Source organism: Poecilia reticulata, linkage group LG7 (assembly GCF_000633615.1).
Source record: "Poecilia reticulata strain Guanapo linkage group LG7, Guppy_female_1.0+MT, whole genome shotgun sequence".
Classification (NCBI taxonomy): domain Eukaryota; kingdom Metazoa; phylum Chordata; class Actinopteri; order Cyprinodontiformes; family Poeciliidae; genus Poecilia; species Poecilia reticulata.
The window spans coordinates 15,147,246-15,174,247 of NC_024337.1; the positions used below are offsets into that span (position 1 = coordinate 15,147,246).

General features: G+C 39.1%; 1 protein-coding gene across 1 annotated transcript in view; it reads right to left on the reverse strand.

Annotated features, from left to right (window-relative positions):
• Positions 1 to 6: 6 nt before the first annotated feature.
• The window catches only part of acap2b (ArfGAP with coiled-coil, ankyrin repeat and PH domains 2b), a 44,630-nt gene continuing 17,634 nt past the window's right edge, over positions 7 to 27,002 (reverse strand). Inside the window, exons 2-9 of the mRNA XM_017305992.1 lie at positions 17,258 to 17,315; positions 13,173 to 13,292; positions 12,574 to 12,627; positions 3,206 to 3,264; positions 2,646 to 2,829; positions 1,956 to 2,000; positions 1,783 to 1,878; positions 7 to 1,067 (exon numbers count right to left, since the gene is read on the reverse strand). Coding sequence (XP_017161481.1) covers positions 960 to 1,067; positions 1,783 to 1,878; positions 1,956 to 2,000; positions 2,646 to 2,829; positions 3,206 to 3,264; positions 12,574 to 12,627; positions 13,173 to 13,292; positions 17,258 to 17,315 — 724 coding nt within the window. The 3' untranslated portion in view covers positions 7 to 959. The remainder of the gene's footprint in view (positions 1,068 to 1,782; positions 1,879 to 1,955; positions 2,001 to 2,645; positions 2,830 to 3,205; positions 3,265 to 12,573; positions 12,628 to 13,172; positions 13,293 to 17,257; positions 17,316 to 27,002) is intronic.

Here is a 27,002-nt window from a genome sequence, read left to right on the forward strand (position 1 = left end):
TTGGGTTCAGGTAGTTTGGTCTGATGGGGTTTGGTTTGAGGCAGTTTGAACTGATAAGGTTTGGCCTGACAGGGTTCTGTTTAAGATGGTTTGGCTTGATGGAGTTCGGTCTGATGGGGTATGGACTGATGGAGTTCAAAGTCTGTAGTAGGTCTTCAGTCTGATATTGGAGGCTGCTTAGTCTGATGTCTGACAATGTCTTCCTGAGATCTGACAATATCATAAATGCTGCGCCAATTGGCAAGATGTAACTCTGTGTCCCTATTATTCTGGTGGCTACTAATTGGCACTTAAAAGAAAACATCCACAGCAACACCAGTACTGAAAACTAATTATCTTCCTAAATCATACTCAAATAGAAGAAATGGTCCAAGAAAATTTCAACAATTTGTAATTACCACCAAGTTACTGTCATTTCTAATTCAACCCAGTCTGGGTTTGCCAGTGCTATTATAGGGTCACCTTAACCAAAATACAAATAAACTCTGCAGTCAGTAGCTTACAAGACTAAAAGTGCTTTGAAGCTCTGGCTTATGGATCGGCACACATATGTGCTGACAGTTGCCAACCATCTACAGACGACAACAGTAGGATTAAAACGTCCTAAAACACTTAGTTCCACCTGATTTGAAGCTTAAATCAATGCGGCGTACTTTGTTTGGCAGATTAATTAAACACCTCCCAGCTGCACAGGTCTAATCCCTTCTCGGTCACAACAGATGCTAAGGAACAAGTCACAACTGAAACTCAAAAGGAGGAGCTCAGCAGCAACCTGTCCATCTTTTTAAAGATACAAACTTGTGGCAGAAACATCACAACATACAGAAGACATGCAAAGACTAAAATACTGGGTACAAACAGGCTACCATCATCAGCATAGCATAAAATTCTGTGGGCATCTGATAAGGACAATTAACTTAAGGCAATTTATTATTTTCAACACAGACTTATTCAAATATTCAAGAGGAAAACAGGATGAAACAGTAACTCACCCTTTGCTGAATAGTTGCATGTTTATGTTCCATTTCCCTCTTTTCCATGGCAGAATCAATGACCAGCTGATCGAGCTGAAAGTCAGTTCAAAATGGCAAATGTGAACACAAAGTACATCCTATATTCGTGCTGCTTACAAGTTTATATATACAGGTAATGATGTTGTAAAACAGGAATTGGTAAATCCAATCAGAAGTTTTTCAAACGCTAATGAAGAAGTGGGAAATAAGGAATCATGTTTAATTTAAGCCAAATAAATTCAGCTGTTCAACTGGACCAAGAAAAAAGTGGTGAAGCTGTATCAAGATTTACAAAAGGGGGCACTTTGAGAAATATGGGGCTGCATGGTTGATTCCCTAGATAAAGCTATTACTAAAGCAAAGAGCATAGAAACAAACATCAGAAGCTGTTGAACAAAATTATTTGGAGTGAAGAGACCTAAATATAACTTTGCGGTCACAGCAATAAATGTTATGCTTGGAGAAGATATGTGTCCTAAACTTTGCATCATTGAGCCAATTTGGGGAAATCTCAAATCCAAGTTTGACACATTATCATTTAAAATGAGAAAACACAATTACTGGTTCATACCTTCTCCCCCCAACCACAGATTGTTGGATGGATGCAACATTTAGACAACAGGATATAATTTTAGCCGTACTTATTTAGAACTTGAAAATATCTAAATCTAATTGCAGACTTTCCCTCAATGTGTAGGAATCATGGAAAAACCGATTGTTGGCATCCGTGAAGGCACAGAGGCTTGGGACTCGCATTAACTTTGCTCACCTCAGCAGCAAGTTTCTTCATGTACGGGTCGAGCTCATCAAGGAGGTTGTAGCCCTGCTGGAACAACGAGAACTGGGCATTCATGAAGGACAGCATCTGCATGGAAAACATTAGAGATCAGCTGGAAGTCTCAGATCATAAGTGGATGTGTCTGCAAATTTCTTCTGACGTACCGCATCTAAGATCTCAAACTTCTTCTTTGCCTGAAGAACGTTAATCTGCAGAGTAAAACAAAAGACATTAGTGAAATCCAGCTATATGGGGGAGATGACTCCCTCTAGTGGAAGCCCTTTGTCTCCTTTTTCAAAAAGTGCAGGAACACCATAAAGCCTGACCGGAGTTAACTTTGACAAAGACAATCCTCAACGTGCCCTCTTGCACATGGCCACATTGACTTTTTCCCTTCACACTGCGGCAGCGAACACAGCCCCAGGGGGATTTCCAGAGTTAAAAGCTTTACACTGCATGTCGTACCGATGCAAACCTAAAAGATATTTTGTGCTACATTTAATCTGTCACTTAGATGTTCAGTGAAATGCCCTGCAGCTTTGACCTTCTCTGCATAGAGACACATTAAATGAGGGGTTCAAAAGGGTCAGATGTCTAAGAGCTGCATGAGAAGGATGCCAGGAGACAAACTGAAGCAGAAAAACATGAGCAGAACAACCCGTGGGACCACTCTGAATGAGTCTCCTTTATGCCCCGCCGGCTGTCATTGCTGGAGTTAAAATAAAATGAAACAAACAACTGAAGGGAAGTACAGTTGTTGCTGCTGGCAAACAGACTAAACCACATTCTTTGTCGATGTAACTGGTCGATTTTCTTCCAAGTGTCTGAGTATCTGCACTGCTCATTTTCCTAACCTGCAGGACGTAGTCCAGAGCAAGGTGTCGGAAGCACTTTCGGGTGATGCTGAGCGCGCTGGTGGCTTCTTCAACCTCGTGCGGCTTGTTCCTGGGCGCCTGAGCGTTCTTCACCTGCGCTATTTCCATATCCTCCCGCACCCGGTCGAAGTGCTTCTTGGTCTCCTTGAATTTCCGAACATCCCTGTCAAGAATAGACACAAAAAATACAGATAAAACCAGACAATTCTTTCACACTTCACACTAAACTTCATCATAAAATTCTAAATTCTGGGTATTTTATGTCATTGTTGACAATTTCAGATGTTTCTGATGCATAAGTTGTTCCCAGATTAGTATTTTAAGCACAATAAAATCAGTTGCAGAGTAAAAAAAAAGACATGTGGCTTGAAAAATAGTTTATATCCTTAAACTTCTTTACATTTTATCAAGCTAAAGATACAAAATTTCGATACATTTGATTGTGATTTTATATTTTAAACCAACCAAAAGTAGTGCATTAACGTGAAGTGGAAAAAAAAAATTAGGCTAGGTTTTAAAATGTTTGCTGATTTTCTCACTCTTTCACAAAGTTGTGCAGCTGCTGCTTCACAGAACGCTGGGCTTGATCAAACAGTATCTGAAAGAAAAAAACAAAACAAAAATAAGTTTCAGTCACTTGTTAAAGGATTGTGGAGGGAAAAAATAGACTGATTACATCAAACAAAACTAGTGGATTGTTAAATTGGTTTATCTTAAATCTATCAGAAGAGTAAAGCACAAAAATATTTCAAATTTAGTCACTTTGAGGGGAGTCCCCTTCTGTATGTTTTCTCCAATAGGGGGCGCCAAAGAACATCTTTTCTATTTGTTTCGACATGATGCGTACAAGTGATTCATAATTGATCAAGACTGCATGAAGAAACCAATGGATGGGGGAATGCGGCTCTAATTTAAACATATCTACTGTAATACAACAACATGCGGATTTAAGTTCAGGCCCCCTTCCACGTCTCCTGCGCCCCTTGAACGCATCGTCTGCTGCTGCTGTTAAATAGGTCACTTGGGCAGAGAGGGAGGGGAGGAGGAGAGGCTTTTGGTTCAGTGTCGCCCAGCAGTCACATTCAATGCAGAACAGGAGATCCAACCCAAACCTACATGTTGTCATCCACACATGAGCAGCTATACTGCTCCAGCCTCAATCTACAGGACAGATTTAAACTCTATATATAACATGGAAGTGGTGAGTTTTAGAAGATTTCCAGAAACCACCGAAGGGGGTCATTTTTGTGATGATTTTGGTTTTAAGAATACATTTTACTGCCCTGTAAAACAACTGGATTAAAATAAGTATTCGGCATTGAGATTGTAGATTCCAACTACATTCCTTAGCACTAGAATGGGCCTCTTAAATGCGGTTTAACGGACTCTTTAAAAAGAAATATGTCTTGGAGGTGCCGATGCAAGCCACCCAATGCATGGTGAGTGAAAGCAAAACAAGCAGAGCAGCAGTAACAAACATCACAGCGCAGCATCAGGTTAGTTTGAGCACGGAGGTGGCAGGTCTGAGGTGGATGGTGGCACCATGTTAGCCACACACTAAAAGCTGACGGCTAACCCAGCATTCCACAGTCTATGGTGTTTGTGTGTTAAAAGACGTCTTGGCCTGCTAAATTTGCAGCTTGTTGCATTCTTAGACGGCTTTGTGGCAACTGTCGCCAAACTTTCACAGGATGGGGAGAAAACAGGTTTAAATTTGAGTTTCACCAACTCAAATTTAAAGCTTTTTAAGACCATTATGAATGGAATTTAATATCTGGGTCTCCACAGAGATGCGTGACTGTCGTCCAGCCAATTGTCGATAAATTTGAAATTACCTATGATGCACACAAAAATCTAACTAGCTATGTAGCAAAGACATATTAGAATCTAGTTACCAATAGCCTCAACCATCTTAAGTCATAAAATGTGATGAACGAAACACAAACAAAAATAAACAACGAAAAAAAAACATACAAAATATGAGGTTAAATAGCAAAGGTAAGACAACATTTAAGACTTGTGATTATTTAAGGCCAACTTACTTTTTTAAATGAATTTAGGAAATGTTGAGGCTTAATTTTAGATACATGAATTTAAGACTTTTTAAGGATGGCCAGACACTCTGCCTGTCAAGCTCTGTTAAAATCCTGCAGGTTTAGAGAAATGTGTTTTTTATCCATCAAACTGTTGTCAACAAATAAGAGAACCATATCTTTGCTCTCAGATAATGGATTAAAAGAATCATACAAGAAAAATATGGGACATGAGTAGAAATGTCCTCAGATCAAGGAAAAGTATTATGGATCCATGGTTGACTTTATAGATTAAAAAGCCCAGTTATTATAATATAAGACATATTACATTACATCAATGTAATATTTTTAAAAGGAAATTCAAGAATGAATGATGAGGATTTTCTTTGCACATCTGTGTTTTTCAAGAATAAGTGATGACGGCTCATATGGAAGTCTTTATTTGAATATTAGAGTCAGTCTCCTCTCATTACTAATGCATGTGAAAGAGCCAAACCTACATCTATAATTAATCAAGCTCTAAGAAAGCTAAAATTGATGAAAAAAGGTTACAAAATATTTCCAGACATCTCTGACAATTTTAGAGCTTAGACTTTAAAGCCGCAGTAGATAACTTTTATAAATAAAAAAAATTAAAGTAACATTTCTTAAAACTGTGACTACGGTGTGACAAGAGGCAAATAATACGTGAAAAAAAATTAGCTGCTCTGCCTTTTCCCTGTGGTCCTACTACCATCTGCAGAAACACACCGCCAGATCAGACACTACCAACCATGATTGTGTACGTGCTGCTCAAACCCTCCCCCTTGCTCTCTGCTAAGCTTCAGCTAGTTTCTCACACCAAAGCCTGGAGTGAATGCTCAGGCTAATTAGCATGCCCACCATAAACACGGTGTAAATAGTTTTCCTGTAATGCTAAGTTGTTTTCCCACCATTAGGACATTTAACAGCGCATACACGAGCTTGACTGACAGCACTAAGCTTTCTCCTGGATCTTATTGATTGTTTCTGACCCAGAGTGCTACAATTGTTCAGACAGCAATAGTAGCACTTGGTGGAGGTGGAGAAGCTTAATTTGTTCACAGATGACCTGTCTCATACTAGTGTCGCAATATGTTAAAATAACATATTGTTTATAAAAGTTACATACTGCAACTTTAAACATGGTACCTGCTTAAATTGTGGACAAAGATGGATGGAGGGAAGGAAGGAAACAAGAGGCTTATTTTCTTGGTTGTGTCCCAACATACCAAAGGTGAGAAGAGGTATATTTGAATGAAATGGGTATTTGAACCTTTGCAACCACTTTAATCTTGAACCATGTGTTAAACTTTAGGTCTTGAAAATCTCCTGACCCACTGGAGGTCTTAATCTTGACTCTTGTGTCAGGTAGTCTTGACAACAAAACTACTATGTGCCTCTATTACCTAAAAACCAGTACTGAAAAACATATTCAATGAAATTCAGTTATTTATCATATAGACAATGTGACTGTAAGTCAAGTCATTAACTGCGTAGGAACCTTGACTGTTGCTCAGGTCACACCGTTTCTTCTGTCCACGTGAACGAAAAAATCTCTGGAGGAGGAAGGAGCTAGACTTGGCTTGCTCTCCACCAATACCCCAACAGAGCGTGTTTGTCCTGGAGCGTAGTGCTGGACTGGCAAAAGCCACCAGGAAATTGAGGCAAGCATGGGCCAAGACTCCTTAGCACTTCTCATAGATCAGTGCTGATGTCTTTGCACGTTTATGCTCAACCGTATGTGCTTTTTGTTTATCTTCCCAGGGTTTTAGAGTCATTTAAGCGTGGGTGCGACAAGCATGGCTGGCACTCAGAGCTCCCATGCGCACACTGCCATTTAATATTCTTGAGAGTGTGCTGCAAAAGGGCAGCAGAGCGTGCACAAAGAGGGAAATCCTTCTCCGGTGGCAGATATAACCATCATCATTTCTTATTCATTGAGGCGCGGCTGGAGTGCAACACAGTTAAATACGGATGCTGCGCTCTCTGACTGAAAAACGAGCGTGTAGAAGAGGGCAAAAATGTTCCTCCACATTGCTGATTCGTCTCGAGGGAATCCCCTCGTCATGCTGCACTCGCATGCACCCTCCCTGTTCCACTTTACATCAAAGAAACAAAGAAAACCTTTGATGAATTATATTATTGTCCACTAAGACTGTCAGCTCTGATAGATTGGAGGGAAAGAAGAGGGAAAAACGAGAGGCTGAAAGCCCAGCTGAGCCAACGGTGGAGGACGCCAGCTGATCCCAGGCCAAGCCGCACACACCGAACCAGACAAAACAGAAGATCTGTCGGCCTGACAGAATCACTGACAGACGGATGGAGATCAAACATCTACAATTCGTACGAGGTGGGAAGCGGTAAAAACAACAAAAAAAACTTTTTAACATTAAAGTTTCAAAGCTCTCATATAATAAACTTACGGAGTGCCAGGAAATCAAAAGTCACGTCTACTTGTTCTATAAAACAAGACATCGGATAGTCTCAAGAAAAACTTTGACGCAGCTTCGGCCTCCTTTGCCGACAATGTAATGAAATAAACATTAGAGGTTTCACAAAAAACTAAAATGTTTCTCGAGTCAGTGCACTAAGATTAACATTTATCACCACTTGAGGGAATTGGATCTTTTGACTCTTTCGTAGCGTGTGTGTTTAAGGTCAATGAAGGGACATTGTTCTTAGTTGTGGAAGTAATGCAGGAATCTCTTGGTTAAACAAAAATGTTCTTCTTAAAAGCTTTATCTCACCACTTATCTCACTCTTTTCAGTGTGATCGTGTGAAGAAGATGATTTTATGACTTGTATTTGTTTTGAGGGGGAAAAAAGATGAGAAAACAAATACAAAATCAGCAGAATGTGTGAAAAAGTTGATTAAAAGGAGGGACAGTGTATCACGGGGAACACAAGTTAAGAAGTAAACAGAAAAGAGTAATGGCTTCCCTTGACCAAGATAAATGAGCAGTATTAATGTTTTATCATTCCAGAATATCACAAGGATGAAGAGATCATGCTATGGTCAGGAAATGTTAGGGCGTGCAGCCGTTCATGTATGAGCCACAACAGCAGAAAAATAACTGGTCTGCTGACCAACAAAAAGTGGTATATGATGTAATTTGTCTGAATTTTGGTTGAAATGTGAAATGAGACTGATTTAATTTTCTGTGGCGGGTTTTTGCTTTAGTTCTTTTAAGTGATAATTTTGTGTGTGTGTGTGTGTGTGTGTGTGTGTGTGTGTGTGTGTGTGTGTGTGTGTGTGTGTGTGTGTGTGTGTGTGTGTGNTGTGTGTGTGTGTGTGTGTGTGTGTGTGTGTGTGTGTGTGTGTGTGTGTGTGTGTGCGTGTGTGTGTGTGTGTGTGGCTAATGTTCCTAAAAGCCACATCTTGGCTCTCTTCTGAGCTACAAGTGATTTTAATTCAGCTTCAGTGCTTAACCACGATGTAAGTTTCCAAAATTATATCTTTTTATAGCGAGTTTATTTTTCTGATCTGAGCTCCGCTGTCCTCTCCTCTCTCCCATAAATAGACAGGAGGCGTCTCAGTGCAGCTCAATTATAATTCAATCTAGCTACAAATTTCCACACAGCTTTGGTACTGAACTATGTGGCTTTCAAACCATAACTGCACTATGGCTGGATTTTACAGAATTTAATGGTGTTCTGGACTCCGCTGTAGTGGTTGGTGGAGATCTGTGTTCCTAGTTCAATGCCACACTCCTGCACTGCTCACAGTCTGAGTACTTAATCTACGTAAAAAGCCTGGTTTTGGACTCTGGAGTTGAAATGCACACAACAAACGACTTTGGTGGATAGAAAGGTTCTGGGGAAAAAAATATAGGTTAAGAACTGGTATATAAAAGCAAATTTTATGTAGTGGTCATCACAGCAGTGGCATAAAACTCTTGTTTGTGGTTACAAAGCTAACACAAATGATCTGAAAATAATTATTATTGTTCAATTAGCTAAATAATAAGACCACCCATATGGCCCAAGCTCAAGTCAGCCCTTCATTCTCTTAAGTTAAGATTTACTTCAATGGTACCAGGATGGTTTTGTAGAGCCTCATATTGTGCCAAACCTCAACCGTTAATGCAATATTATGGAGAGAAGAACTCCTGGGATGTTATTTTTGTAAAAATATTACATTTTGAGGGCTGTGCATGCAAATTCGACATCACCATTGATATTTTTGGCATGCTAGAAAGACTTTTGCACCAGTTTGATGTATATTTTTACTGGTTCAGATGCAAAAGTTCTTGTTCTTGTGGTCACCGTGTTTAAAAAGAAGAAATATCACCAGTGTCGCAGAGAAACAGTCCTCTGTCAAACAATTCTCTACTGTAACATCCACTCACTGCTGACCAGGCATTTTCCACCCTCCACCCCCAAAAAATCTCTTCTCCGCCTAAACGTTCACACCAGTTTGTGTTTTTACAGGAGCTCGTCTGTAGGACTTTTTCTTGGCAAGTTGCACCAATTTCCTCATATGGAGTAGAGATTGAAACCGTGCAAACTGCTTAGATTAAAATAATGACTTTTTCTTGTGTCGCTCTGGATCTTTAGCCGCTAACTTCCAGTTCCGCATATTATCATGTTCATATGTCACAATTAAACCAACGAGGTTGGAAATATATGCTTTCCTTCAGTTGGTTTCCTTCAGTGTAATTCAAATTATTAGACATATTCATATTCAAATCTTTGAGTGCAACATGAAAATATCTTGACAGTGCTGTCAAAACATATTTGCCTCCTCACAGATTTCTTCAATTTCTGCGTATTCTGAATAGCTTTTTGTTTCTTAATAAATATAATCATAGTTTGAAACTTTGCTTTTTGTATATTTTCGAAAGTCTAAAGAATTTAAACATTTAAGAGTAATAAAACAAGTGAAAATGGGGGACATCTGTAAGTGCCAACAACTTGTTCCCAGAATTATATTCATTACAGTTACATAAAAAAACATTGAATCGGTGAGACTTGAACCCCCAAAAAAGCTAATAAATCCACAATTCTCAACTAGTGATAGTGTCCAAAGTCTAGTATGCAAGGTTATAACAATCTGCAGTCTCATTCAGAAACATTTTATGACTGACTTTATTATCATGCAGCAGCCAAGGAAAATTTGAAATGAAACTGAAGTCTTTAAAATACTTTCCAAAGCCCCTTTGGTCTGTTAAAGCAGGAACTTGAACCCACAGAGGAGCTAATGGGGTCCCTACAACATCCACACATGCAGTTTATGTAATGCACTCTGCAAAATGTCAAGGTTGTGCAGGGTTACTATTGTTCAGCAGCTAAATCTAATCTATGCCTGCCAACATGACCTGAACCATTTAAGCTCCCGTTGCTGTTCAAAACTCTGGCCTCTTTCCACATCAATAGATTGGGAGCAAATGGAAAGAAAGGAGTAGCTGATTAGGACTCCCAATCGTTGCAGCTTCAGAGAGGAATGTCAGAGACTGTACACACAAGCAGCCTGAGGCTGGGCAATTTGCAGCACTGTTGGTTAAAGTTAGAGGACTTCGAAGGACCACAGAGAGCCACAGAGGTGAAGAAGGTCAGGAGCCTTAAAAGTGAGGAGGGGAAGCAACACAGCAGTGAAGCACATGCTCAAGTGGAGGGAAAAATGAAACACTAAAGCCAGAAATAAGAAGACAGTGTTTGGAAAAACTCCACATTTGGCATTTCTTTTGAGCAAACACTGAAGCAAAGTTAGAATTAAAGCAGAATTGAAAAATATGCATATACAGCTTTAATGTAGCTCAAAAGCTCAATTTTTAGTGGTGCTTTCATTGGTTAACTTAAACTATCAGATCAAAGCAGCTACACCAACTGATGCAAAAACTACAACAATGTTTAAACATAAAAATCTAAAAATATCTTTAAAAACAAGTAAATAATGCAAAAACCTATAAAAAGTAAATCTTCTGCAACCAAACACTAAAAAATGAGTGGACCAGAATTTGACATGGCCTTTATCAGTGATTGGTCAGTCTGACAACACAATTTCAAATGGAAGCTTTTACAAAGGAATAAAACAGTAAGAAGCTTCTAGAAAAAAAATCAACATATTTTCAAATTCACTTCCACTAAGTTAATGTTTACAATGTATTTACGGAGAGTAAAGTCGAATTGAAGTTAATTTTCTTGTTTGCGAGCACAAACTCAAATTTGTTGTTCCTTCATGCTGCTATTTTCAAACCGGTCATGAGACTTCAGCAGAGAGCAGGAAGTTAAATGCACGACAACAAAGCTGCTCAGTTACATCTTTTAAAAGAGTCCAATTTTGTCTGCCATAAATCATGGCTGATTCTGTTAAATCTCACTGTTAAAAACGAACAGAGTAGGATAGGTCTGGGCGATACAAAACATGTTCAATTCATTTTTGGACAAAATCATTCTTACATGATGAGATTTTAGTCCGCTCAGTTCGGTCTATTTTGAACTCCTTTCAGAATGAGCTGTTTTAGGGCCTCTTGTCACTTTAAATCCAAATAAGCTGCTGCTGGCCACGCCTCCCTCCCAATTCTACGTTTACACACACACATGAAAATGGCTGCAAACAGGTGCACAATTATACAACCGTACATCTTTGAAAAGTGTAAGTAGAGTCTCCTGGACAACTAGCAAGAAGGCAGCATTATTATGATAGGTTTTGGATGGTAAATCAACACAAAAACACTTGTCTTTTCCAGCAGCCATTGTAAAGCACATAAAGCAGTAAAGCCAACTGACCAAATGTCCTGGAGCTCAGTTTGGGTTGCTAGGTGACAGGATGGGGCTCACCGGAGTTGCTAGGTAACAGGCAGGGCTTCGCTGGGGTTGCTAGGTAACAGGCTGGGCTTCGCTGGGGTTGCTAGGTAACAGGCTGGGCTTTGCTGGGGTTGCTACCAGAAGGGCAGTGCTAGCAGATTTGTTGCACTACATTTGGAAGGTTTTTGAAACGGCTAATTTCCCAGACACCAAAAAAATATTAACTTACTGACACTACAGTCCACATAATATTTTACTAAATAACCACAAATATAAGATGCAAAAAAATATCTGCCATCAATTTGCTTTTGCTTAGAAATATTACACAAATCCTCCTTATCTGCCACGCTGTGTAAAGTTCACAGCGTGACGTCGACTTTGGATCACTCACAACAGACTCCTCTACAGCTAAAGTAAATAACCTGATGATTTGCAAACCAACACATAACAGTAAATCAGAAATTGTGTCCTCTCGACACTGTTATTTATGTTGGATGAACATCTTGTGATATGGCATAGTACATTTTGAGGAATGCAAACAAAAAAAAAGGATTACTGAAAGATTCTACATAAAGCACTCCATGCCAAAACAATGCACAAGTGGCTGGGAATGTTGATGCACAGGAGTTTCAAGACCAGATTGTTTTTTTGTTTTGTTTTGTTTTTTTAAATCAGCATTGTAAAAATGTTTTAGTTACCAGTAATTTACAGAAGTACAGAGTGAGTACTGGACGTTTGAAAAGCCAAAAAGGGAATAAATTGCGCAATAATGATATTCAAAATGGAAATTATGGTTGAACTTTTTTATTATTATTATTATTTGGAAAAGCAGATGAGAATCCATCACAATCTTTCATTGATTACACTTGTTTTTATTGATGTATAAAGCAACATATAAATAAATAAAAACAAATTTAGTTTGCTCTTACTAAACCGGTGTGCTTTGATGTAGAAATTAAATGTTTGTTGTGTGGAATATGATACTGATAGTGAGTGAAGTTAGTGAAAATGTGGCCATCCCATTGTACTAAATGGAAGACATGCTTGCTGTGAGCTCGCATTGTGTTACTGTACTGTATTAGCAGTCCATTATAAATTAAACTTACCATGTGGTAGTTTATGATCTCTTGCAGGCTTTCCCCACACTTTTCCAGGCACTCCTGTAGAAAAAAAATACAAAATGCACGAAACAATTTTTCTTACTTCTACCATTACTAACCTATTGAGAAACAAGGAAGCAAATAAAAGCTGTCACAAAAAAAAACATTATTTATTTGACTTCCAGCTGGAGGAAAGTGGTCTGGACGTCAAAGCGAAGGAATGTAACAGAGGTGTTTTTTAACAACCTACTGGAAATAGCTATTACTGAAGCTGATTCACGTCTTTCCCTGATTCATTCCTTACTTTATTATGGAAAGTGAAAACATGAATCACAAGGCAGAAGCCATGGAGACTTTTATTAGAGCTTTTGTCTTCAACCATTAAAACAGTCTGAAAGTCCAACCAAATTCTTCCAGGCCTGACCTTATTCTCACTGACTAATCTGTTAGTAATAACATTTGTTCACATAAATACAGAGCTGCAAGGCCAACACCCAAAACATTAGGGGATTTCTCCTTCACTGACAACACTTTAAAGATCAAGTAAATAAAAGACAGTTTTGTATGTTGCAGGTGGAATGAAAGTGAACTTGTCAGAACCTCACCGAGATCATCTCATCCTTTTTGCACTGCTGAGACAGATCCCGGATGCCGTTGACAAACAGCTTGTTGGCACTGATGTACGCCTTCCCAGCCTCGATCATCCCGCTGCATAGCTTCACCAGCTGGAGGGGGAAGAAAAGTCACCCAGATGGTTCAATCAAACAATTAATAAATGATTCATGGAGTCCAAACAAAGTCGTATTTTTGATTTTTGATGATTCAGTTGTTGTTGCACTGAGCTTGGATCTATTTAAGTCCAAATGAAAATGATTTTGGCCAAAAATATTCCAAATTTAGCTTCAGATCATTCTGACCCTGTGCTGCAACCAGCTGGGTGTTGAAAGGGCAGAAAGTAGAAACACATACACGCACAAACAGTTGACCTGGAGTAGTTTCTACAGAAGAAGCTACGGATGTTTTTACCGTCAGCTGATAGTCCAGCAGACTTGGTCCAACTGAGGAACAAAGTTGTAACATTTGTTACATTTTCAGGTGGGGTGCTTCCCTTTCAAATGAGTCAAACCCTTTGAAAAACCAGTTCCCTCCTTCACCTGTGGTGGCGCTGCACCAGGAACCACTGAAGGAAATGAAACAAAAACCTCTGAAGAAAACACTGAGCGCAATTTCCCTTTTCACAAAATGTAAACAAGAATAGAGTGGCGTCAGATTTTGCTAGTTGTAGCATTTCTCTTTTGTTCTATTTTACTCAGTTTAAGTTATTCTAACTTAAAATAAGTAGCTATTTTAACTTGAAAATGTGCATGAAAATAATACAGAAATGTGTGCTTGTTCAACTTGGTGAAAAAGATATTTGGTTTAAACTACACTATTAAGTCAAAATGTTTCACAGATATTAGAACTTCAAAAACAATGTTTAGAAACTTGTCTCTGGTTGTTAAATCAACTTTCTTAAATTCAAAATTATATTCTTGTTGACTTTACTTGCATTCTCAAGGCAGAAGGTGAAACTTCATTTTCAAGTTAAACCACTTTCAAAATATTTTACAGTGTATGGTCTCAAAAGTAGGCAGAGAGTAAGCTTTATGGAAAGAAACTAGCAGATGTTTCCACAGGAAAGGAGCCAAATAAAGAAAAAGTCAGCTTCAAATTCTACTTTTGGAAAAAAAAATCTTCAATTCATGTCCAATTATATAAAATCCAGTTGAGATCCAGTTCAATCCAATATAATTCACTCATACAGTCTGAAAGCAGTGCTCTGTTGGAAACATATAGAAGAATAAGAAATGTATAAAACAGGATATAACTGGGTCATTCAGAGCTTCACATGTAAAAATCATCATGATTAGAAGCTAAAAATGAAGAAATATGATTTCTGCCCTCTGATGAACTGCTGATCTCTCCAGGGTATATTTGATGACCGCAGGAGACCGCAGCAGCTGCCCTGCGACCCCGAATGGATAAGCAGGCATAGACTATGGATGGATGATCTCTCCTTTTAATTTTAATATTGCTGCAGCATTTGGGATCAGTTGAAGGGCTTTTACAGAGCTACGAATTTGGGAGAAAAAATGAAAATTGTCCTGCCAAGCAGTAGCAAACACATGGACCAGTTTTCCTGCATCACTCTACAATATATCCCCAGAGGTTTAAGTTATTTTACATGTAAAGATGTTACTGGGTTTGAAGACTGGAAATGATGGATGGAAGATTAGAAGATAAAAATCACAGAGGTTTCCAGTATTGATGGCATTAAAAGGCCAGCCTGACTAATCCAGTCTCCGTCCGACATACAGAGTCAGGGTCAGGGTCAGAACAGGACCAGATGGACTCCTGACACAAGTATTACAGGAAAAGCATCTGGCTTCCTCATTAAAGGGCAACTGGAGGCTCTGAAAGCCAAGACACAGTTTGATGACCTCTCACTGAACTGTTTAAAAGGACAGAGTGACATTTGATGTCAATTAAGCAGAAAACAAGGCAGCCAGCGGGGAAACTGATTAATGTTAGGCGTACGGGATTAGGTACTGCTTGGATGTAAGTTCTGAGTCTAACAGGAACACTGCGTCTGATGTGTGTTGCAACATGCTGTAGCATGAAAAATGTAGCGTTCTTTCTCCTTCTTCTACCCTTTTCTCTCTTTTTGATGTTCTTGATTACAACCAGACATCCTTTACTTTTGATCAATGCAAGATTGTAAAAAAAAACAAAACAAAACAAAAAACATGAGGTCTATATGTCTGTCCCTTTCCATAAAAAGGTACAGAGAGCTACATGCTACCCTTCAGAGCATGTGGAATCAATCATGTGTATAGAATTTAAATGATCTTTCTTATACAGCAAATGAAGCCAAGACTGAAAGAGAATTATTTTAATCTGATCGATGCAGCAGCTTGATCACATAACGTCATAAACAGCAGATTTGAGGCTGCTGCTTCTACTGTTTGTAACTTATTGGCTCCTATATAAGTGTTTTTATGCAGACCCTGAAGGGTCAACAAAATGTAAAAACTGCCTTTGCAAACTGCAACAATTCAATTAATAGAGATTTATTAATCCCAAAGGGAAATGGAATAAGACAAACAAGCAAAAACAACAACAAAAACCGTAACAGAACAAAATGTCCCAAGAACAAATAGTAATAGAAGCCACAACAAAACAACAAAAGCCACAACAGACATCATGCTAGCAAGTTCATCATAACTTCCCTTGCGGCTTTTTGTTGTTGGCTTTGCGGCTGATGTATGCGCCAAGACGTGTGTTCAGTAATGTTCTGCATTCACACCAGCCATGTTTAGGCCACTTTAAATGAACTTTAGTTTGTTTGCCTAGAAAGCCAGTCCATTTGGGGAGGTGTGAATGTGTAATCAAACTCTGATGTGGATTGAAAAAGGATGTGGATTGACTTCGGTTTGGTTGAGATGAAATCTGGCACTTCAAAACAGGAAGTCGAACATAGCACAGGGCATTCTGGGTAAATACAACCAAAACAAACATGCGAGTCTAGTGACAGAGGGAGAAATGGCTTGTGCTTTTTTTATTTTTTACCAAAACCAAAAGAGAAATCCTACAACCATTAAAATATGATGCTACTCAATTTTTTGCTTACAAATCTTTAAAAAAGAAGTTGCGCTCAATGTATTTTTCAGAAGTTTTTGTGTCGTTTCCTTCAGTGGTTCTTGGTGCAGCGTCACCACAGGTGAGGGGTGGAAGCAACAAGTTTTTCAATGGGTTTGGTTTGTTTGATATATTGCATTGTGAAAGTGAACTGCAGCATCTGAAAATGTAACAAATGTTGTAACCAATGTTGCGAGTTTACCGGACTATTAGGTGTGAAAACACCCAATAAGCTCTTGTTATATAACAGATGTTTTTATACTGATGATTCCGTTCACATACACGGTACTTTGTGGAATATTTGTGCTCTTAGTGTAGTGGATTTTATCAATTAATCAAATTTCTGTTTTTGAATTTTTAATTTTTGAAAAATCTAAAAAAAAATTCACCAATGCATTTCTTGGGTTTCCAAAGTTCACGGATTTAGTTTGACAAGCGTGTTTCACAGCTTCTACTTATTTGGACTTTGAAATCAGGACTTTAAAATAAGAAAACAACAACATTATTTTGTCATTTCTTTTAAGAAAGGAAAGCCAGATTAAAATTGGATAGGGTATGAAAAAAGTATGTTATTTTAGCACTAATTTAGGGGTATCATATTCGAAGGGAGGGCTGCACAGTGGTGCAGTTGGTAGTGCTGTTGCCTTGCAGCAAGAAGGTTCTGGGTTTGATTCCTGGCCCCGGTCTTTCTGCATGGAGTTTGCATGTTCTCCCTGTACATGCRTGGGTTTTCTCCGGGTACTTCGGCTTCCTCCCACAGTCCAAAAACATGACTGTCAGGTTAACTGGTCTGTCTAAATTGCCCCTAGGTGTGAGTGTGTGTGTGTGTGCATGGTTGTGTGTCCTGTGTGTCTCTGTGTTGCCCTGCGACAGACTGGCGACCTGTCCAGGGTGAACCCCACCTCTCACCTGGAACGTCAGCTGGAGATGGGCACCAGCAACCCTCCCGACCCCACAAAGGGACAAGGGTGTAAAGAAAATGGATGGATGGATAGTAAGTGTTATTTTTTACCTTATCTAGTTTTGCTTCGATCTCCACAACTTCTGTCTCCACTTCATCAATATTTGCCCTGAAAAGGAAATGGAGACGTAAATCACTCAATGACCAAAAAGCAATGTTTTACCACACAACTCAAACAAATTCCACGAAGGTCATTCATCTCAAAGGAAAACAGCCGTTTTCCAGTCGGTTTAGTGCTTTCCCACATTCTCACAGAGTTCTGTGACACTCCATAAATCTGCCAGTGACAGATCGGGTTTTTGTGGAGCAGCAGCCAGACGTGTTTGAGCTGCACCCGCTGAGAGAGTTGGGGCGAGACGCCGTTCGGGGAGCAGTGCGGATCTGTCAAAACACAATGACAGACGTGGTCTCCGGACAGCGAGGTGAAACATGTCTACGGCGGTTTCATGACACAAACCACCTACACACTGCCGAAACCGCCGCCACCACCGAATCCACGCCCAGCCGCATCAGGAGCCCCCACCCCAGCCCCTGAGAGAGAGAAAGATGTGATTTATGAACACATTCTGCTCCATGATGCAGCCCTTACAAAAACACTGCTGATGTCAGAGTGGGGGGGACTAGCAGCTGACGTGCAGAGGAACCATATGTATTCACTTTTACAATATTCTGAATAACCTCTGAAATGATGAATCAGACTAATTGTGATTAGTCGTGGTTAATCAATTATTTAAGTAATGGTCAACTGATTTGGTAATCGATTGATTGCAAACAGGACGATGCAGATTCAAAAAAGGCCTGAAGGCAAAACACACAAAAAGCAGTAATTAAGTCAAAACTGGACAGAAAATAAATACATTTGCATTTAAGATGAAAAACTTTTATCTGTGAAGATGTTCAGAACAAGTGGCACGCGGTTCAAATTCTGTAAAAACAAAATCTCTTAAGCAATTTTTGCTGTCCAGTTATTAATGGGTTAATTGAAGAAATTATCAACAGATCAGCCCTACACCGTACTGATAGGAAGTGAAAGCAGAAAGAACTCAATATTCACTTACTGACATTAGAAGTATTTTTTTGTATCTTTTTGCTGCAAATGATCAAACATGCCTTGTTATTGCCTCCCAGGCAATAAAATGTTTATTTTCTTCTTTAAAAAGGAATTTAATTATTTACTTGAATCTTTTAATTTATTTCCTATATTGCATAAAAGAGTCTTAAATTAAAAATTTGCAGAATGTGACCATTTTAAAAATCTGATTAATCGATTAATAGTCAATAACTAAAATAATAGTTAGTTCCAGTCTCATTCTAAATACACTTGTCATTGCGTTCATTCTTATCTTTCCATTTTTAGCACCAACTTTAAGACTAAAGTGATGGTCAGCTGGTCAGGCTGGCTAAATCTGCGATCAGGGCAGTAATCTGCTGACAACTGCATAAATGTTTATGGAGCTCAACAGAGAAATAACCAGTCCTTTTCTCATGACAATCAAACTTGAAGTATAAATATATTTTACCTATTAGCTCCCCTGGTTTAGCTCCCCTGGTTTGGTCACCATGGAGATCAAGAATTGCAATTGCTTGGTCTTATTCAGATGACTGGAAATATATTTTTGTTTATCGTTTTAGAATTTTAAAGCTGTGAAGATGTACATTTACATCGGTTTTACAAATAAGGAAATACCTAAACTTTTAATACATCAGCATCAAATTATCATCAGTACCAATAGATTGAAACCATTCCATAATCTACCATCTGTTAAGAAGAAACAACCATACGGACTTGATGAGTCACATCCTATCTTGATTTCTCTATCGGAGATTTATTTTCTCATTTAAACAACTTTTTTTCTCGCAATTTTACAAATTTCGCCTGGCAATGCTACATCTTTATTCTGCTATTATGACTATATTCTCCTGATTAAAAAAACAAAAAAACAATTCTCTCAGTCTGGCCTTGTACTTTGCCTCCTTTTGAGCCACCATTGTTTGGAAGTGGCCGGCTTAAATTCTTCAGGGCATTAATAATTCGCACAAATATACTGAACTAATTCCTGATTAACTGATTCAGGACAGCAGAAATTCTTCCTAAACCTTCATCTGGTACGAAAAGGGTGACTACTTCTGGCAGCTCCTTCAGCTGCACTCCCTCACACACTTGACTTCATTTGATCCTGAGGTTATGCTGCGAATCGTGCAGCAGCCTCCTGATGAGAGCATTTGTGGCGTATTTCGGCCACGGCTGGCACCAGACATAACTTGGACCTCATCTCTTCCCTCTCCGGGTGGATTAGCCCGCTCCGGCCGGCTCAGGGGACAAAGGCTGGCACGTGTTGTCCACCCCCACAGCTTCCACTGCCCTCCATTTCCCTTTACACGAACCGAGAGAGAGGAAGGAGGAATCGTCCAGAGAGGAAATCCATGTCAAAAGTCGTAACTCAAAAAGACTGGCGATATGCATTACTTAAATAACCAATCCCATATTATTCCACATGTGGATGGTTGTTATTATAAACTGGACTGATCTCCCACTGAACAGCTTTGAACCAACCACAGCTTGGGGTTCGGTCACAGTGTGTAAAGCCGTTTTCACTGCTGAAGCAATTTTTTGTCAAGCTACTCCTTTTATGTGATAATGGAGAGCTTAGCAGCCACTGGCTTTTCTTTGGACCCGTTGTCCTCATGCCTCTCAGCTGCTGCCAGCTGATTCTGAAATGTCAGACTTTATTTTCCAAATGTCAACACTGGCTTTCAGAAGCTTTGCCATTTTCAGATGATCAGCGGTTTAACAGAGGCAGCTTAATATTGCCTCTCCATAGCCACATCATCTAATAGTTGAAGTTCAATTATGCATGAAAAACTCCTGTATTTAATCAGAAGGCATATCATTTTCAGATATAGTAGATGATCCTAAGAAGGGTTTTGAGAAGCTTTTCACTTCATCTCAAGATTTCTACTCAAGAGGGTTCTTAAAGTCACAAGAGGTTGTTTTTGCTTTTGTCAGACAGACGCCTGAAAGCATGGACATCTGCCAATTCGTGGAGTCACAAAGTTTTCCTTGGAATGTAACCCAAATCACTCACAGCAAATTACTCAATTTGCTCCTTTTTTTTTGGAACGTACAGCTAACGTGTTCAAAAGAACAGGTAGCTTGGGAAGTTGAACTACCTAGGTGAAATGCTAATTGACGCTATTAGCTGGTATTTGCAAAGCAGATTTGTCCGGATTTCGTACCTTTTTTTTTAGAATTATAACTTTAATCGCATATTTTTGACATCTTCAGAAGATTGAAGTCAAAATTCTGACAAAAAAAAAATCTGAGATCTTAGATTAAAATCCAAATTCTCTTTTTTTAAGTGGCTCTAATCCTCTTCATACTTTTCTCTTTTACGAGACAATCAGGATTTCAAGATTATCATTTTATACTGTAAAAGAAAAAGACTGAACAGCATTCGTTTTTCCAGCAGTGGCGAACAAGGCTCCCACCTGTTAGCTGTCGGGGCTTTCAGTGGACGACACTCGGGTCGGCCGGAGCGGTGCGGCAGATGTGTGCTCTCTGACTCACAGGACAGCTGCTGCCCTCAGGCTGTGTCCTCTGTCTCACTGCACACGCCTCCCATAATGGATGCACATGCTGCCCTGGGCCCGTAGCTATGGCAACCGTCTCCTAAGTGGGACGGAGATCTCCCAGCCGTGCAAGCGAGCTGACCCCCGTTCACACAAACTGCACAGGCAACGACACAACGAGCAACAGGGCTCCTGTGGCAGGCGGCTAGTCAAAGCCTGTTACACTGCTGTACATCCTCCTGCGTTTCACACATCTACTCCTGCACACCCTGTCCTTAATGGTTGATTAGGACTTAATAGATGGCATTAAAAGCAAGTGGCCAAACAAGCCTGCATGCGTGAAAGCAGTGAAGTTAGGCAGCGCTTTAACAGCATAATAAAAATAGATTATGCTGAGCAAGCGGCAGCTCTGGTGGTTCTGGCTGGCGACATGCTGACTGGAAATCCAAAGAAAAGCCTGGAGTGCTCAAATCTTCTGATCTGCGATACCTTAAGTAAACAACAGGAGCATTTCTCTGAAGCAACCAGCAGAAAATGCAAATATTGGAGTAGAAACAGAAAGAACTGTTTTTAAAAAGAAGCCAATACTCTAAAGTTTTTGCATGAGTTTATGCTGTACGTGAAGCAGATGTCTTAGCAAATCCGTCTGGTGATTTGATGATGGGATTCTGAGCAGCAAGCAGACACCAGGTCCAGGATGTGACCCCCAAAATAAATCAGGACCCCAGAAACATGCTGTAGATTTCTGTAGCTGTAAGTTGCCTTTCAAATCAAATTAGCAACAGATGAGAGATGCTGCAGTGTAGACCAGGATAACTATAAGGATGGAAAATGGAGCCTTAATGGGTCCACAAGTTTAACAATTGCACAATTTCATCATCATTCTGCTTTCCCCCCATTCTTCTCTGGAGAAATAAAGGGGAAAAAACATCATATAATGAATAAAGAAAAGGTTGAACTAGTTCTGTTGTTGTCTACATGCGGTTTGTGGATCCAGGAATGCCTTTCCACCATTTACTGGTAAACGGAGGTTAGTAAGGGTTGCCGAGTGAGTATGTGGTGCTGGGGATGTTTTGACAGTCCTTGTGCAATCAAAACTTGATTTGTTTTTTGAACTCAAGTCAAGTTTGTTCCCAATGCGGGTTGGACTCCACCAGTGCCAATCCTGGTGCCAGATCCTGATTGTGGTGTTCATGGACAGAATCTCAAGTGTCTGCTTTGGAACTTCACGAGTCTGTCAACATGAGTTATGATCTGTGATCTGTATTATCTGGTAAAACAGTATGTTGTAAGCTCATCATAGGATGTATTAAATTGTGTGAGTGAATAAATTGTCTTACTCTTTTTGCAGATGATGTGATTCTGTTGGGCTACATTCAATCAGCAAGCAAATGCGCTTTTTTTGCCTGTATGCGACAGCATACCATATCCAACTTTTTCACAGCAGTTTGAACGGCCCAGTTACGGGTTTTACATGTTTGACCAAGTTTGTGAAGTTATTGGTATATTTAAGTGTGTGGTACTGGTGCAGAGTTATGAAATACATTTGTAATTTATGACATTCATGTCCGTGTTTGAAAAAATAACCATTTCAGTCAATTTAGCGCTGTTTTTCTGTATCGGATCGTTATTGGCCGATACTAAACCTCAGATATCGGTATCGGAAGTGAAACATAATTATGACCCCTTAAACTAAGGGTCTGAATTTGTCTTTTCAGCCATAGAATTAGGGTATACTAAAGGTTATCATATAGGTGGTGCTCCTATCTATAGGAGTTAGACCCCAGGGAGGACCAACAACCTCCCTGAGGGACCAAATATAGACACTTTGGGATCCATGAGGGGCTGGAGAAAGTTGAGAGAGACATCTGATGTTTTTGTACCTTAAAATAAGGCTGGAATAGAGAGCTGGATGGCTCACTGGAACAGGTGGGCGGATGAACTCAATATTCACCTTGAGTTATTCTTAGTCTGCTGTTTGCTAGTGCCTTCTGACCCTCTTCATGCTTGTCCTCTCCATGTAGAGCACTAGACAAACAGAGATTTGTCTAGTATTGTCCATTGGTCACTTGTGAAAGTTATTCTATTACCAACTAATATTGCCAGCCTTGAACTAATGACCTTAAAAGAAATCTATGCACTCAAGCAGTTGGCGTCATATTACCTCACAATGCTGTGCACTCACGCTGCACTCTACTTTGAACTAACCCAATCATAATACGTTTAAGGTGGATGGGTTTTAAATTTCCTCGACACCCTCTTACTATTGTTCCTGAGCTTTTATTTCAGCTCGAAATAATAAAACTGCTTTGGGTTTCTGTCTGGGATGTGGGGATCTCATATTTCTGATTCAGACTAAGTCCAACATGAAGCAACATCTGCGTTATTAATACCTTTGCAAAATGATAAATATTCATCTTTAAGACAAAAATATTGCATTCTTTGTTTGGAAAATTGCAGAAAAGCATCACTGTGTTATCACACATATCTAAGTCCATGTAAAAAAAAATAACTTTATTCAGTTAAGCTTTTCCAGAGGAGAAGATGTTAGACCAGAGATCTGCAACCTGCACCTCTTGGGTTCTTCCACAATGGCTCTTAAAAACTTTGACTACACATTATAAAGAAACAGTTGAGGTTTTAAAATTAGATATACACAAAAGCAGGTTTATGAAACAATTGCATTTTTTCCCCCCACAACGGAATGACATCGCCAATTAAGGATGGGCAATAAATAATTTTTTTAATTAATTACATTTATGTTTTTGAAGATTACATTTTTCACCCTAGTTTAGATTGACGTCAGCAATCCCAAAGTCTACTCCCCCGTTTGAGAAACGTGCTTTACAGCTTCTATTCATTTGGACTTTAAAAGTATTCCCTGTCATTTATAACCTCACTTTTTTAAAAATAAAAAAGCAAGAGAAAAAATAAAAACAAAGTCGGAAATCATTCAGTCTTTTTTATTTAGATCTAATTTTCTTGTTATAAGCCTGGAAAATATCAACATACCAGCCATTTAAAAAAAAAAATCTTGATTTTCTGTTTAGCCACTTCCCCTCCTAAAAATAGGAGTAAAATGGATGTTCTTTAAAAATAAGAGATTTCCTGTAAAATATATTTATCAAAAATTATAAGATGCATTTTTTCAAAATGTCAGTAATATTTGTGGCTTCTAAACCTGTTTTATTTAGCTGGACAAAGTGCAAAAAAGTCTCTTTGGAGCATAAAGGTTGCAGATCCCCGGGTTAGATAAAAAGCCTGCCATTGGAAGTCTGCTCTGCCAGTTTGGTGTGTGTGTGTGTGTGTGTGTGTGTGTGTGTGTGTGTGTGTGTGTGTGTGTGTGTGTGTGTGTGTGTGTGTGTGTGGCCGAACAGCTGACTGGCAAGCTTCGTTTCTACAAGCCCACACACTCTTCCAGTGGGTTAAATACAGAGACCACCACAGATTTTCTACAAGGAGCCTCAAGTGTCAGAAAAACATTAATGGATGCATGACAATATACCAATATACAATGACAATATACTTCATATTGTGTCTCTTTTAATTTTGTGATTATATACATCAGTGTTAAACACTTCTTGCTGTTCCAATAACCAAATTTCATCATGTCAGCGACTAGTGAACTGAACTGCTTGTGACTTCCAACCTCTTTACTGTCAGAGCAGCACAGGAAACTAACGAGCCAAAAAGAAAAATTTGCTCAATCACTCCGTCTGTCATCCATCCTGAAAACAACCTCTGTTCTTCTGCTGACGGGAAACGTTAAAAAGGAAGGCGAAAGAAGAGGAGAAAGGTAAACCGGAGTTGGCTGTCAGTAAATATTCCTCTCTTGTGACTCCACAGAGCTTTTCCAGAATCAACACTGCATTTTTTCTAAAAGTTTGACGTGCATATCTGGTTTGTCTGCGTGTTAAGTGCTCTGCCTCGGATGGCCAGCCTGCCTGCTGAGGGTGAACTTTTGCCCGTCTGCTCTCCACACCGCTATCTCTTCTTCCTTCTCACACGCTGCCACACCCCTGCCACTTATCCCTTTTATTAGCTATGTTGGCTGTGTGGTGAATCTCTTAAAAGCCACAGACCACAGCTCATAAACTCTATAGGAGAGAAGGAGCCTGGAGATCTAAATAATATTTTAGGAAGAGCATCGAGCAGAATTTAAAACCTCAAATTAACATTAAAAGTTATAGAACATATGAATTGCTTAAATGCCGACTGTAAGAGATTGATTATCAGTATGTATGTCATCTTTAAAAGTTCAAGTTCTCTGAGAATTATTTATTGTAAACTTTCATATGGAGTAGTAAATTACAGCTTAATTAAGCAGAAAATCAAATAATTGAGAAACAAATACGTCTCATTGAGTTTAAACCTAAAATCTGGTTTAAATTTGGACGCGAATAGATGATTTACATTTTTACCAGAAGAACAGATGGATCAGTACCCTATATTATTAGCAAGCACAAAAGCAAATTAACCAAATATGGGCCGAAAAACAAAGCTTTATCTCAGCGATTGTTACAAGTTACTACACAAAAATAGAAAAATGTAATCATTTTGTGGCCATAAGTTGGATAAAAATACTTTTAATTTCATTTTAAGAGTGAGAAATACAGATGATCTTTCAATAGAAATACTTGATCATTTATGTTTGACTAGTCCTGAAAGTCAAAAACATGATTTTAATAGGAGAATGCATCATTCTAAATGTAACCATGTCATGTCAGCAACACCATCTTTAGTGCGAACACCGTTACTGAGGGGAGAAAAGTCAGTGTCACTTTTTTTCAAAATTGAGATGAGACACTATTTGAAAAAGAAAAAAATAGATATCTGACATGTTGAGGCAGTTCATTCAAGCTGCGACAAAATGAGAGAGTTAGACTGTTATCAAATAACAGGAAGGCTAAACCGAGAGCAGGTAAGTTTCTCAGTTTAATCCTTTCTGTTCTTAACTTCTGTTTGTCATGAAATAGGCTAGATTTGGAAATATTGAGCAACTTCCTGAAAACTTAGACGTGTTTCTAAGCTAAGTGCACGAATGCTAAAGTAATTTTGAAGTATGCTTTAAGTACAAACACAAACTGAAATCCTGAGATGTTAAAGTTCGCAAAAACATTTGATTATCCCAACTGAGAGGAAGAAGAATGAAAAGAAACACTTATGGTTGTATTCAAATCTTCCCTGGAGAAAAAGTCCAACTACTTCCCACACTAAGTGTGCCAAAATTGGAATTTTATGCTTTCCTCCACTGCAAGATCAGGCTGTATCATGCTGGACCTTGAGCAACATGTGCACATATTTTCTGAATTTCCCTCGGCGAGACATTAGTTGTGCTGCTGTCCGTCATACAAGCGTTTCACATGTGGTAAAGTAAGCATACCGGCCAGCGGGCGGGCAAGCAGTCAGTCAGTCCTCAAGCTGAAGATAACATTCCCACTTAGAAGGAGCAGATGAGTCCATTTCACTCAACATGCAAACAAAAAAAAACTGGAACAGAGACATTTTCAAGCAGAAACATTGTAAATCAAACCAAAACCTTACAGCCAAGTTTAGTCCAACAGTTGTTCCTGCCAAGAACTTTCTCTGTTATATGCGAGGAAACTGAGGGAAATCTGTCAGCTTGAGTCCAAAAGCTTGTCATTTTTGAGAAAGAAAATGTCCTTTTTGGCAAAGGTTTGACATGTGTCCATCAGTATTGATGAAGAAAACACACATGACTGCTCACATGTTTCTTCCCATAGTGCTCACATATTGAAAAACAATCACACTTATGAATAAAACAAATTTGGGAGTTAATCATCACATTGGAGGGGAAGCTACACGTGTCAAACGGGGTCAGAAGAAAAATCACAAGAGAATAAAGCAGTTCTTTTAAGTATATGGTATGCAAATGTGGCAATTATGGCAGCTAACTTTCCTTTGGATGCCACATGGATATCGGTAAAAACAAGGGCTTTAACTACCCAGCTTCCCAAAACAGTACTGGACTACCACGACCGCTTAAAATACTAAGCCTGTCGCTATTCTCCTCCTCTAAAGAAAGCTTATAATGGCCTATTTTAATAGTTCAAAGAGTCAGCAAGTATACCATTAATACTCAGTAAAAACCATTAGCACCATCGCAGAAGTCCTTATCTAGACTCTTGGGGGTACAGCCAATCAGCATCAAGCAAAATGAATGTCGCTCCTGGATTGGCTGCTTTGCAAACACTAGCAAAAAGCA